Source organism: Psammomys obesus, unplaced genomic scaffold (genome assembly GCF_907164565.1).
Source record: "Psammomys obesus unplaced genomic scaffold, mPsaObe1.curated_primary_1811, whole genome shotgun sequence".
Lineage (NCBI taxonomy): Eukaryota > Metazoa > Chordata > Mammalia > Rodentia > Muridae > Psammomys > Psammomys obesus.
In genome coordinates, this window is record NW_026596039.1 from 3,169,935 (window position 1) to 3,183,943 (window position 14,009).

The window sequence follows — 14,009 nt, forward strand, 5'->3', positions numbered from 1 at the left end:
AGGCACAGGGTAGCCAGGCACCCAGGAGGCAGCAGTACCGTGAAGAAGGATACAGCTGCTAGCCATTCGAGTGGCAGCAGGAACTGTCTCATTACAGAGGGACGAGGGAAGGAGAGGCTGTTCGCATGGATTGGTACTTCTCACTGGCATAGCTGTCCCTTTGTTACTGTCAAGAATTCTACAAGCAGAGCTGGTCTGCGTGGCACACACCTATAATTCCAGCTGCTCAGAAGTCTGAGGTGGCAAGACTGCCTGAGATGAAGAGCTTTAGACGGCAGTGGGGGCTGGAGGGTAGAACAGACAGGAAAACTGAGGTTCGGTGTGTTCAGAAACTCACCCTAAGCTCACCGGGCTAGTAAGGGCCTGCCTAGGATTCAGACCCAGGCATGATTTCATTGTACACACCTGGGCAGGAGGAAGAAAGAAAATAAAAACAGGGTCTCTCCAGTCCCCAGATGCTAACACATAGGAAAAAAGGCCCCTATGTGCAATGCCTGCTGAGAGCAGACAGATAAAGACACTTGCCAGGTGCCCACAGAGGGAAAGCCCCCTCCACAAGCAATGCCTGCTGGGATGGCAGAGGCTCCCACAGAGCAACTGTCCTTAGCCTGAGTCGCTTTGGTGGGAGACAAAGTGAAGCCTTTAGCCCCCAAAATGGCTGACCAGATGCAGCTGGAGTTTAAGGTCGCCAGGTGGTAAGACACAGGACAGAAAGGCAGGGTGTTTGCCCATTTCCACAGCCCTTGGTCTTCTGGGCCTGCTTCCTCATCAAAATTTCAATTTCTGAGACTTAAAAGTGGTTATGTCTGAGAACCTGCTGTGTCATCGGCAATGTGGTCTAAAAGCCTAACGTATAATTAGAAATTAGGGCGTAACGGGGAATTTTCATAGAAGCTCTGCTCAGGGGTTATAATTAGGCCAGCAGCCCATTCACACGCCTCAAGGGCAGTCAAAAGAAACTAACTACTGATACACAACACAGGATTCTGAACAAAAAAAAAACATGATCAAGCCGAGTGTGGTAGTACATGCCCACAATCACTGCACTATCAAGGTCGAGGCAAGAAGATCCAAAGTTCAAAACCAGCCTCAGCTATCCATCACGTTTGTGTATCACGTTTGCCTTATCTCAGAAAACCTTAAAAAGTCTCTCTTACTCTTTCACTTACACACACACACACACACACACACACACACACACACAGTCACTTGAAACTCAAGAAAAGAGGAGTCAACAATATGCTTTGTACAATATCACTTACACGTAAGTCTAAAAAAAAATGCCAACTCAATTAATAAGTAGATCAGAACTTGCACAGGACTCAGGGTTTGAACTCAGGAGGGCACTCCTACAAAAGGACACAAGAAAACTTTCACACTGCCAGAGGAAAACCTTCCGGAGTTGGTTCTCTCCTTACAGCCTGTGGGTCCCAGGGCTGAACTCAGGTTGTCAGGTGTGATGGCAAGCACCTTCACCTACCAATCCATCTTGCTGACCCAAGAAAACTTAAAGAGGCAATGGATAGGCTATGTCTTAGTGCATGATCTGTCCAAGCACATCAGTCTTCAGTAGTTTATCTCTCCTCAAAAGACTTTAAAAAGACGGCCTGCCAACGTCGACATAGAAAGGTCACGGGACTTGAAGAAGTGTTAGCCTGAGGTCCACACAGCCATAAGGACCCCCACCCCCACCCCCGAAAACTGTGTGGTCATAGGCAAATAGTCCTCAGAGGACCACCGTCAGGCTGTTGATACTTAGCACACATGATGTTTTTTAAACTGCACAGTAACTCTCAGTAAGAGAACGTTAGACAACATTCTGCTACAACAGGCAGAGACTTCCTTGCCCTGTCTACCTGCTAAGAGGACCTGATAGGCTAGGGTCAGATAGAAGGGGAGGAGGGAGAGATAGAAGTGGACTAAGGGAGGGGCCTAGGGGAAGAAGAGGGAGGGTGGGTGGATCTGGGAGGAGACAAGGGAGGGGGCCACAGCCGGGATACAAAGTGAATAAATTGTAATAAATGATAATAAAATAAAATACAATAAAATAAAATAGTCCTTCAGCGGTGAGTGGACCACAATTGTATTTTTCTACCCAAGATGCACAGGGGAGCAGCTCCTGCCCCTGGGTGAGAGTTGGCTACATTTCAGAGATGCTTGGTTGGCCAAGTGCTGTCAGGGGATCCAGTGTCAACCAACAGGTAAAAGAGAACCAGAGAAACTAGATACTTTAATGCATGGCCCTGCAGGTTGTCCTTCAACTGCTGGTGGAGCCACTCTGGGCTGCCTTTATCTCTGAGCAGTGAGGTGTAGCTAACTCAAGCTTGCTGCCTGAAGCCAAGTCCCAGGCGCTTTACTCCAGCCTTCTGCCACTGTCCCGCTCTTTTAACTAGACAGAGCTCAAATATTCTCAGCTGAGGAAAACAAGTCCATCCTGCCCAGCTATCCCCACCTGTCGTTCCACCAGTACCCCTCCCCTACCTCGTCTCCTTCCAGTAACACAGTATTACCAAAATAACAGTGAGTGTCCAGGCTCTACTGTCCCAAGTTCTTGCCCACGTTAACAGGGCAGGCACTGCTGTACAGAGGAGCTGATCACAACGCTGGGGGAAAGAGGCTCAAGGGGAATGTAGGTGATTCAAGTTTCAGGTAGACCCTGGATTAGAACCTGGGATGTCACACTCATGCCAGGTCCCTCCCAAGACTTTCGTGTTTTGGTATTTGTTTCTGTCATAGTACTGGGGATTGAACCCAGAATTTGTGGAGGGAAGGCCCTCTTTTCTCTCTTTCTCTCTCCAGTCATTAGGAAATACATACAAGCCATTATTTTTTGTAAACAAACAATATTCTAGCCACAGTCAACCTTAAAAAAAAAACCAAAAATAAGCCAACTGTAGTCTATCTTCCTGTGATCACAGCACAGAAGAGTTCAAGGCTGTCAGTCGGTAGTGGTGCACTCCTGTAATCCCAGCACCCAGGGAGGCAGAGGTAGGTTGATCTCTGTGAGTTATAGGCCGACCTGGTCTACAGAGTGAGTTCCAGGACAGCCAAAGTCTCAAAACTAAAATAAACAAATGAAATAGTAAAAGGATAGCACAGGGTTATATGGGCAGACTCCTTAAGTTCAGCCCTCAGTAACTTGTTCCAAGGCCCACAGTTGACCCCTAGAAACAAGCCAAGAGCATCTGTCCTCTGAAGCCGCAGGGGGCAACATGCAGATGGTGATGGCCCTGCCTGAAGTCTGGTGTGTACAGCCACAGGCCACTTCCATTCTCCTCAGGACCACTCAGGTCCCTGAAGCCTCATTAGCCTCATAACTCTGCCCACCAATGACTTTTCCTTTTCCTTCAGACCAACCTCACCAGCCTGGAGGAAGCCAGATTTCTATTTTCAGAACATTTAGGCCAGCAAAGAGCTAATGAGCATAAAAAGAAAAAGGAAGCCATACACAGCCTTGGAAAGTTTCCTTCTAGAGTCCCTAACTTATCTCTGTCATCTCGTTCTCCCCCTCTCTGTCCCACCAGTCTCCTCAACAGAACCACACAGGTCCTTCTACAGCTTGAACTGACGCTAATGTGGGGTGGCAAAGCCCTGAGGGGAGTGACGAGCCACAGAGAACATACCCCAAGGTCACTCTGGTTAGCCAGGCCTGGCAGTCTGCTGCTTTCAGCTCCATCAAGAACTTTAACAAAGCTGGGCTCATTAAGAGCATTCCCGGAGCAAGCTTCAGCAAGGCCCTCGGGTGAAGTCAACCTCAGGCCCACAGCATGGCATGGACTAGATCAGAATGGGACCCTGGTCTGCTGGCCTGTCTTCTCTGCAGCCATCAGAGTCCAGTCCCTGTCCCAGGACAATAGACCCTGTTACACCCAGGGAGCCCAGCTTAGGCAGCTTCAGCTATCCAGAAGGTTGGATGGGTCTCTTCATATGCTACATCAAGACTCTTGTGGAGCCAAGGGACGACACTGCTCATTCCTGCTCATTCCTCCCTCCAGGCTAGAGGCTCCAGAAAGTGTTTCTAGTCAGGTGAGTCTTGCAGTCTTCCTCTTCAGTTTTCCACACAAAGATAGAAAAATGCCTGCTCTCTGTTATCTGGAATAGCTGCCTCTTGCTGACCTGAGCGAATACTAGACACTTGTGCCTTTGGGGTAGGGCAGGGAACCCAACTCAAGCCTCCTCGGGGGCCTTGTATGGTGACACATGCCTCTTATCCTACTACTCTGGAGGTAGAAGAAAGCAGGAGGGTCAGGAATTCAAGGCCAGTTTCAGCTATATATTGAGTTAAAAAGCCATCCTGGGCTATAAGAGACCCTGTGAAAATGAAAACAAAAACAAACAACAAAGCAAAGCCTTCTCAGGGCATTGAATTTGATCAGATGACACCAAGACAACACCAGCCCCCTTTAGGAGAAATAGAGCAATAAACCCCTCCTCCCTCCCTCAGACCCTCTCTGTTTCCTCTTGGGTAAAGACAGGCAATAACAGAAATAGAAATAGCAAAGCAACAGAAAATAGCTAAATAATGACTCTCTAAACAATATCTATGTCTTTTTCATTTCCTTTGGTTTTTTTGAAACAGGGTTTCTGTGTAGCCTTGGCTGTCCTGGAACTCACTCTGTAGAGCAGGCTAGCCTCTAACTCAGAGATCTGCCTGCCAGTGACTCCTGAGTGCTGGGAGTATGGGTGTGCATCTATATCCCTAAGACCTATAAACACTATTACACGACAAAAAGAAAGAAAGAAAGAAAGAAAGAAAGAAAGAAAGAAAGAAAGAAAGAAAGAAAGAAAGAAAGAAAAGACTTTACAAGAATGATATTATGAAGTTCAGGGATGACTTTGACATGACTAATTATTCTGAATTACCCATAAGGACCATAGGGCAGTGATATGCATTGGTGGAACACTACTAAGCCATAAAAAAAAAAAAAATAACAAATAACAGAATCCTGCCATTGATGATGACACGGGTGGGGCTCGAGAGGATTATGTCAAGTGCTTGCAATCAAGCTTGATGTCCTGAGTTTGTCCTTAAGACCCGTATAGTGCAAGGACAAAGCTAGACTTTTATAAGGTGTCCTGTGACCTCCGCATGCACAAATAGGCCACACACGCCCACACACACACACACACACACACACACACACACAAACACCAACACACTGTTTTCCACATGTATCATAAGAGACACCCAGAGGATTTGGTGAAAAAAGAAAGACAATTAAGGGTACAGGCTGGATGGAATGAAATGGGCTAGCCACAACCAATTCCCACCAGAAGCGGAAGAGTGGGATGGATTTTCCCCTACAGCCTTCAGAGAGAGAGAGGGACAACCTCACTGACACAGTTTTATACCAGGGATACCAACTTTGAACTTCTGTCTGCTAGAATATGGAGAGAATGCATTTCTGTTGACGTAAGCCAGCCAGCCTGCAGCCATTTGTTCCAGCAGCCAAAAGGAACAAATATGTCACTACCACTTAGCGCCTGCCTACTGTGTGCAGGGAAATTCTGAGCCTCTCATCCGTGGGGCATTCCACAGCTTTTTCCTGTGAGGCCTAGCATGGCAGACACAGGGCCTGGTTTGATTCTCTGCTCTCCCTCTAGCTGCAGTCACCCTCAGTATGTTGTACTATGTCTTTAAGGCCCAGCTCTTCAGGTCATAAGACAGGCATGGAGTATGTCTTCACTGAGTGATGAAAATAAAGTGTTTTCAACTGTCGATTGTGTGTAGTCAGGAATCTTGCTATTGTGAGGCCTCAGGAATTAAGCAAGACCTAATCAGGCCATCATCCTAGTCAGTGATGACCTGAGCACGAGGCCTCCGAGGCCCATTGCAGGAAATAGTCTGTTCTCTTAAAGCCCACTAAATATCAAATATGAAAATCTAAAGAGGCCACCGAAGCACTTCTTCCTTTAATCAACGTGAGTCCTTGACAGTGGTCCCACTTCAGAAATGGCAGCTGCCTGGAACTATGTAAGTTCTACATTTGGACTCTGTTCGGGTCCCCACAGGGGCCCTAGAGTGCCATCCATCCTCAGGGCTTCCATGAAGGACCCTCACTTGGCACCCCCTGCAGAACCCTTCACGTCGTCGGTCTCCCTGTGTTGTGCTGAGTGTTTTTAAGTCAGTAGGAAGAAGAAATCTTGGTCCACTTTGTGGCCTTTCATAGGCTGGGCCAAACAACGCTGAAGCCTGTCCTAGCAGGCTGGGTGGGATGATACATTCCTGAACAGGAGTCTAGTTTCCTTAGACTGCAGCCAAGTCAGTACAAGGCTCCCAGGAAGACACCTGGAGTCACGCCTGAATGAGAGTGGAGGAAAGAGGGAACTTACTGACTCGACCCTCTCTGATTAAGTTCGCACAACTCTCCAATTCAGGCACCTGCCACCATCCCGAACTTTGTGTCCCCACGGAAGAAACCAGCAGGCCAGGAGTTAACGGCGCCGGCTTTCCATGAGGCGAGGCACCAGCCCCTCGCACTGGAGTGCACGGGCTCCAAAAGACTCCCGCTGTTGCAGCCCTGCGCTGGCAACCCGATTCTTCCCGGAAGACTACAGCGACAGCCACCTGCGCTCTCCGCCCTTCCCCAGCCCACCCTCGGTGAGGAAGGAGGAGGCAGGAAGGCAGCTCCCCCACCCCACCCCGCGCCCCATACTTTCGAGCACCCACAGCTTTCTACGCTGCCGTCACCACTGACGAGAACCCTGGTCCCCTGGAGGAATCACTTCTCCTTCCCATTCCATCCTCTCTATCAATGAACACGCAGTGACACCCACGCTCCCGCTCCTCCCACTCCGGAGAGAGCCGGAGCTCAAGAGCGACATCCGGAGCTGGAAGCCGCTGCAGCGGGGGCGCCGGCCACCCTGCCCCGCTGCCCCTCGACTTTCCCCAGCCACCAAAAGAACACCCCCACCAAACACACACCCTCCCCAGCCCACAAAACTGGCTCGGTACTCTGGATGGATAGGGGATCCGAGTCCTCCAAGGGACCCACCTCTCCCTTGGCTTAGTATTAAGAGACCTCTGGGGAGCGCGCGCGCGAAATGCCGAGGGCTGCCAGCAGAGCCCGGGATTCGAATCCAATGCCCTGGCCGCCCAGCATCCCCAAGCAAGCCTCTAGCCCAGCGCTCCCGCCCCGCAGCGCGCCCACCGTGTCCCCTTAAGGAGGTCTCGGGCAACGCCAGGACTGCGAGCCGGAGCGAAGCCGAGGGTCGCGGGGCCCAGGCGGTGACTTACGCGCGGGCGCGGGGGAAGCCCATGGACAGGAGCACGTCCAGCGCCGACCCATGCTTGACCGTGCCCGGGCGCTGCAGGCGGTCCCGGCGCGGGGTGACTTTGCTGTACAGCTCTTCTCGCGCTGCCATGCCGAGAACTGGGGGTCGCGGTTCCAAGCGCCCGCTCAGCGGCCGCCCATCGCCCGCGCGCCGGAGCCGGGGGTCCCGGGAGGTCGGAGGGGGCGGTGCTCCCAGATCCCCGGGCGGAGACTGACGTTTCCTGGAGAGGCCACCGGAGCTCGGCGCCGGCGGGCGGCTGCGGCGGGTCCGACCTCGACCCGCGGGGCCCGGGAATCCCAGAGCTGCGCCGCCGCAGCCTTTTCTGTCCTCCGCGCCCCAGCTTCTCCTCCCTGAAGCTGTCCGAGAATTTGCAATGAGTAATTTTTGAATGGATCGAAAAGGAAAAAGCAGCTTTGTGGGCAGGCCCTGCCTCGCCTCTGCTGGGCCCCGCCCCTCTCTTAAAGCGGCCGCGCCGGCCCAAGCTGGGCTGGCTGGATTCCAACCAGCCGTAGTAGGGATTGCTTCTAGACAGAAGGTCTCCAGCAAGGAACTAGGCCAGTGTGCTTCGCTTCACAGAGCCACAGCTCTGCCATTGGCTTGCGTATCGACCCATCTGGGCCTTGAGGCTTCAGAATAGCCCATTTCACGTTTCATTTGATCTTTGGCGAGGTCAGTAATGGAAACCTACTGCACGGATGGATGGATGAGAGAACCAGAAGGCCCGGGGAAAAGGTGTTACTTCAAATAGATCCTGCAAAAGTTACAAAGTTGTTACATCACTACAGGCCGAGGAGTCCCAACAGCCCTCCGTGACTGACTTTGGACAGCAACTTCTGGAAAAGGGCCCCTGGCTCTTGGAAGTGGTAGGACCTGAGAGGCCAAAGAGGAAGGGAGAAGAGAAAGGGGAAGTAAAAGGGGAGGGGGCGCAGAGAAAGGCTAAATAAAAACTAGGAGAAGAGAGAAAGGATGCTAATTATGGCACCTCCGAATGGAGTGAGCTGACTTTCATGAGAGATTGTGCACCTGTCTATAAAAGGGTTCAGAGACGGGGTCCCTCCTACACAGGAGCCACAATGAGCCCCAACACCGTTGGTCCGAGGAACCCCTACCTCAACAAAGAGAATCATTACTGAACTATTGGCCATGCCCTCCATGAACTTGGCTGAGGAACTGAAGCTTGGCCACCTGGAGACAAAGCCATTGTCCTCACTCAGGAACAGAATCCCATTTGGTGTAACAGAAGAGATCTTTGATGGTAATAATAATAATAATAATAATAATAATAATAATAATAATACCACCTAACACTTATTGGACTTTTACAGTGCCCTAGAGTGCCTACCTGTATAGCCTGGTTTTATAGATGAGAAAAACTCAGCTGGGGGGGGGGGGGGGGCAGAGACAGAGCTGTGACTCACTCTGGTGCCCTGAAAGAGTTACCCCTGCTTCATAAGGCAACAGTTAAATCGACATTTATTTCCCTGACCTCCTATCCTCCACTGGCTTTTCTGCAAAGTACCAGTGGCAGCATTTGGATGTGGGAAGGTGGAACGGGGAAGCATGGGTAACAATTTCCATATTTCTGCCTGGTGTTATGAAAGAGACCAAGGACAGTTCACACTTCCAAAGTGGGGGAGTTTCTTCTTCCCAGGGGAGGAACTTTTCAGCTAAAGCAGCGGTTAGAGGGAGCTGGGAAAACCATAATCCATAGACTAGCCTCCTTGGGCTGCGTTCAGGAACGTCTACTGGACAGTGCCCATCGTTCTAAATCTTTTTCAGCTATCTGGGCTTGAGCCAGATGATTCGGATTTCAGTCAAGAGAAAATACCGTCTGTGGCAGCACTTTGTGCATTCAGAGCGGTGCACAAACAGCAGCTCTGATTTAACGAGCCCTTGCTAGATCTGGCTTGTTTCGTTCTTAGACCAGACTACGAGCGGGTCTCTCGAGAAACCTGCACCCATGTTTTGGGTATGTACTGTCTTTTCGCTAAATACTTCTCCCTTCCAATGCAAAAGCTATTATTACCATATTTTCTCTTCTACATTTTAATTTTATGTGTGTTTGAATACAAGAGCACACAGTGGGTGTGGAAGTCAGAAGACAATTTGCAGGAGTCAGTTCTCTCCCTTTACTGGGTGGATCCAGGGACTGGACTCAGATCTTCTGTGCCTCTACTGAGCCATCTCACTGGGCCAAAATATTTTCTTAAGAAATGACAACTTTTCTGGGCAGAGTGGCACACACCTGTAATCTCAGCACTTAGGGAGGCAGAGGCAGGAAGATCTCTGTAAGTTTGAGGCCAGCCTGGTCTACAAAGGGAGTCAGGACAGCCAAGGATACACAGAGAAACCACGTCTCCAGGAAATAAAAAAGAGAGAAAGAGAAATTCCAGCTTTGGGGGACTAGAGAGATGGCTCATTGGTTAAGAACTTTTGCTGCTGTTGCTGAGGACCCAGGTTCAGATTCCCAGCATCTACACAGTAGTTCACTGCCTTCTGTAACTCCAGTTCCAGGGACTCTGATACATTCTTCTGACCTCCACAGACACCAAGCATGCATATGGCACACAGACATATATGTGGGCAAAATACACATAAAATAAAATGAGTGAATCTGGTAAAAATAAACTTTTCACAGTAAGCCAACAACCACTTTCCGAAACGATGACAAAGAAGATGTCAAACTATAAGACAGTTGATTCTGTCTTTTGGTTTGTTTATTGTTGGTGGCAGTCTTCCTGTGTAGCCCAGGTTATCCTCAAACTGAAGATCCTCTGTCTCGGTCTCCTTCGAAGTGCCGCGCCTGCTCCATGCGGTTGCCTTCTATACCTCTTGACATGGTTTGTTGGGGTACTATTTCCTCTGGAAAGACTGATTTAATCGCCTTTCCCCCTGCCTCTGGAAAACTGTGGGCGAGAAAATGATGGATATAAAAACAGTTGTAAAGAGCCTGCAAAGGCACCATTGAAAAGCAGGCACCTTCAATGCAAATTGTTTTCTGCTATGTCTGGGGCAGTTTTTGCAGAAGTCCCAGCCTGGTGTCTCACCCTGCCGAAGCTCAGTGCCTGTACTTGTTTTAATTGGGACGGCTGCCATTTGCTCTGCACAAGGCTAGAGGGCTGGCAATTAAGATGCATTGTTCTTTAATTGTATTGACTTTGAAAGGCAAGGAGAAGCTTTATAAACATCCATATTGTTATGTTACAAAGGAGGAAGAAGAATGAGTGTTCATCTCACAGTGTATCTTATAGCTGTGGGGAAGGAGGAGGCGGAGGAGGGCTTGCACAATGATGAAGCTGACACATCAGCACTAAGCTGCCATTCCCTCAGAGGAAAATCAAGTTGTCATGTCCCTGTGCCTGGTCATAATCAGAGTCCACCCAGACCACAAAGCTCTTTTGTTTGTGTGAACACCATTTCAGTTCTTGTCACTGGTCCCAGCCATGTTCTTGGTATAGGAGCTCTTCCACAGTGGCCATAGAGATGCCATAGAATGGGCTCAGCTGACTTTACTTCCTCCTCCTCTTAGTTACTTCTTTTCTCCTTTTCTTTTCCTATCCCTCCTCTTCCTCCTTCATCCTCCTTCTGAAACAGTGTCTTACTATATAGCCCAGGCTGGCTTGGAAATTATCCTCCTGCCTCAGCCTCCCAAATACCAGGATTACAGCCAGCATACCAGCTCATACTTGCCCTTCCAGAAGTCTGTTCTTTTTTTCTCTTTTTCTCTTCAGCCAGGAGAAAAGGTCAGCAATTCCATCAGAACGGGGGGGCGGGGGGGGGGGGAGAGGGTCCAAAGACTTCTTCCAGTTCTGAGGGCTGAGTGTGGTCTTGGTTTTTGAGCCTCTGGGGATGACTTTAGCTCCCAATCTTCAAGGGAGTTTTTCACGAACATAGAGTCCTGTGCTGCCACTATCGAGGCTCAGTTTTCTTAACTGTCAAATGTGTGGCTTCCCTTATGCTGTCATCCCAGGACACCAGAACTCAGGAATTCTTTGAGGGTGGAGTGGGATCTGTGTAATCGTTACTTTTCTTTGAATTCGAAGAAACCCGGTCAGCTTCACATCTCAGGTAGTTTTATGAGAGGTTTTTTATGAAAAAGAGCTTGGAAACATTTTTAATGCTCTTTAAAATGTTATTTAATTTTATTTTATGTGCATTGGTGTGAGTGTATAAGAGCTCTTGGAACTGGAGTTACAGACAGTTGTGAGCTGCTATGTGAGTATTGGAAATTGAACCCAGGTCCTTTGGAAGTGGACCTGGGTTCGCTTCCAGGTCTTAAGCCAGTGCTCTTAATTGCTGAGCCATCTCTCCAGCCCCCGTTTTTAATACTTTTGAAAGCAAATAACAAGAGTTTTGGTTTTGTTAGTGGTTGTGTGTGTGTGTGTACATGTGTGTGAGAAGGTGTTTGTTCATGCGTGTGGGAGTCCCAGGTTAACATCAGTAGTCTTTCTCAATCACTCTTCACTTTCCTTATTTGTTTTGAGGTAAGGTCTCTCAGCTAAACCCAGAGTGTGCTGATAAAGGATAAAGCAAGTCCAGCCAGCCAGCTCACTCTGGGATGCTCTGACTCTACCTTTTTACCTCCTGAGTCTGGAATTACAAACATGCCCATACAGCACTTAAGTGTATTCTGATATTCAAACTCCAGTCTTCATGCTAGCACAACAAGCACATTTTGCACTGATCCATCTCCCTGACCCTGTTTTTTGTTTGTTTGGTTGGTTGGTTTGTTTTGTTTTGTTTTGTTTTGTTTTGTTTTGTTTATTAATAGGGTCTCAAGTAACCCAGTGTGCTGGATAGTTTTATGTCACCTTGACACAAGTAAGAGTCATCAGAGAGGAGGAAATCTCAGTTGAGAAAATGGCTCCAAGCCAAGCTTGATGGTACATGTCTGTAGTCCCAACACTCTGGGAGGCAGAGGCAGGCAGATCACTGTGCGTTCAAGGCCAGACTGGTCTAAAAATTGAGTCCAGGACAGCCCAAGGTGACACAGAGAAACCCTGTCTTGAAAAAAAGAGAGAGAGAACAAGAGAAGGAGGGAGGGAGGGAGGGAAGGAGGGAGAGAGGGCAAGAGAGAGGAAGGGAGGGAGGGAATGACTCCATAAGATAAGTAGGCAAATCTGTAAGGTATTTTCTTACTGATTGATGGAGGAGAGTCCGGCCCATTATGAGTGGTGCCATGCCCTTGGACTGGTGGTCCATGGTTCTATAAGAAAGTAGGCTGAACAAACTATAGAGAAGCAAGCTGGTAAGCAACAGCTCTCCCTGGCCTCTGCATCAGCTCCTGCCTCCAGGTTCCAGGCATGTTTGAGTTCCTGTCCTGACTTCCTTCAGTGGTGGACTGTAATGTGGAAATATAACCCAAATAAACCCTTTCCTCCCCAACTTGCTTTTGGTCATGGTGTTTTATCAGAGCAATAAAAAACCTAATTAGAACACCCAGGGTGACCTCAAAATTGCTGTGTACTGAAGGTTACCCTTAAACTCCTTATCTTCCCTTTTCTCCATCCCATACTCACTTTATAGGTTTGTACCACTACACTCAGCTTCAGAACTAGATGATTTTTAACACCCGGTTTAGTTTGGAAGTCTGTAATTGAATAAAAGGAAAGCAAGGGAGACAGGAGTAGGATTTCTTTCATGAAGAAGAGACAGAGAGACAAGTGAGAAGTGAACTAGGGAAGAATAAGCAAGAAAGGGGCCTCCTAGGATGAGTGTTGGAGTGAAATTGCTTGTGACAAGGTCTGGTCAGTCCTCCGCTCAGCTCTTTTGTTCTCATCCTCCCCGATGCTTGGGGGCCTGAAGCTGCCCTTCAGGTGGGCTGGTCTGAACTGGCTGGATTTACAAATGTTACCACAGTGGCTGATAGTCAGCTTCTGACTTCATCTTAGTAGCATCCGGTTGCTACACAGCAACCCCTTCTAAGACTGGTAAAGGTCGCCATGTTGACACTGGAAAGGACCACAAAAGGAAAGAATAAAAAGGATGCCCAAATTCTTGGAAAATCTCTGCCCACTCCCAGAAGACCATTCCTCTCCCTTGTTAACACATCCTTAACCCCACCTAGATATAACCTCCTAACCCTAAATAAGCAACAAGCTGATCTGCAATTTCCTCCCTTCTGGTCCTCCCTCCCTCCCTTTCTTCTGTTTCAGTTTAAAAACAAAATTCTTTTCAGTTACATTTATTTATGGTTAGCAAAGGTGCATTCCTACACAACACTCTTGTGGAGGTCAGAGGAAGAACTCAAGAAGCCAATTCTCTCCCTCATCCAGGTTGGGAGAAACCACCGGCTCACTTTTTTTTTTTTTTTTTTTTTAAATGCCTCACTCTGAAGTAGATCTGGAACTCGATATATAGCACAGGCTATCCTTGAACTCACAATAGCCTCAGTCTCACAAATGCTGGGAGCCTGAGCATGTGTGACCATGTCTGGCTTTGTTGTGTTAAGAATTCTTAACTGAGCCAGCTCTTGGGAAGGCAGAGGCAGGCAGATCGCTTTGGGTTTGAGGGCAGCCTGTTCTATGCATCGAGTCCAGGAGAGCCAAAGTCTAAATAAATAAATACCCCAGCACTTCGGAGGCAGAGGTAGACAGATCTTTGAATTAGAGGATAGCCTGGTCTACCAGCCAGGGCTACACAGACAAACCCTGTCTCTAAAAACAAAATAATAACAACAAATTCTTGACTGCAAAAGATGCTCGTGATTTCTGAGCCTGGAAGCTAGCAAGCGC

The 14,009-nt window shown here is 48.7% G+C and overlaps 1 protein-coding gene across 2 annotated transcripts in view; it reads right to left on the reverse strand.

The window, feature by feature from the left end:
• Positions 1–7,631, reverse strand: part of Ubash3b (ubiquitin associated and SH3 domain containing B) — a 145,785-nt gene extending 138,154 nt beyond the window's left edge. The window contains exon 1 of one of the 2 annotated variants that reach the window (XM_055622294.1): positions 7,238–7,631. In XM_055622294.1, coding sequence (XP_055478269.1) covers positions 7,238–7,365 — 128 coding nt within the window. In that variant the 5' untranslated portion in view covers positions 7,366–7,631. The remainder of the gene's footprint in view (positions 1–7,237) is intronic. The other variant, XM_055622295.1, reaches the window with a different exon arrangement.
• Between the last annotated feature and the right edge of the window lie 6,378 nt (positions 7,632–14,009).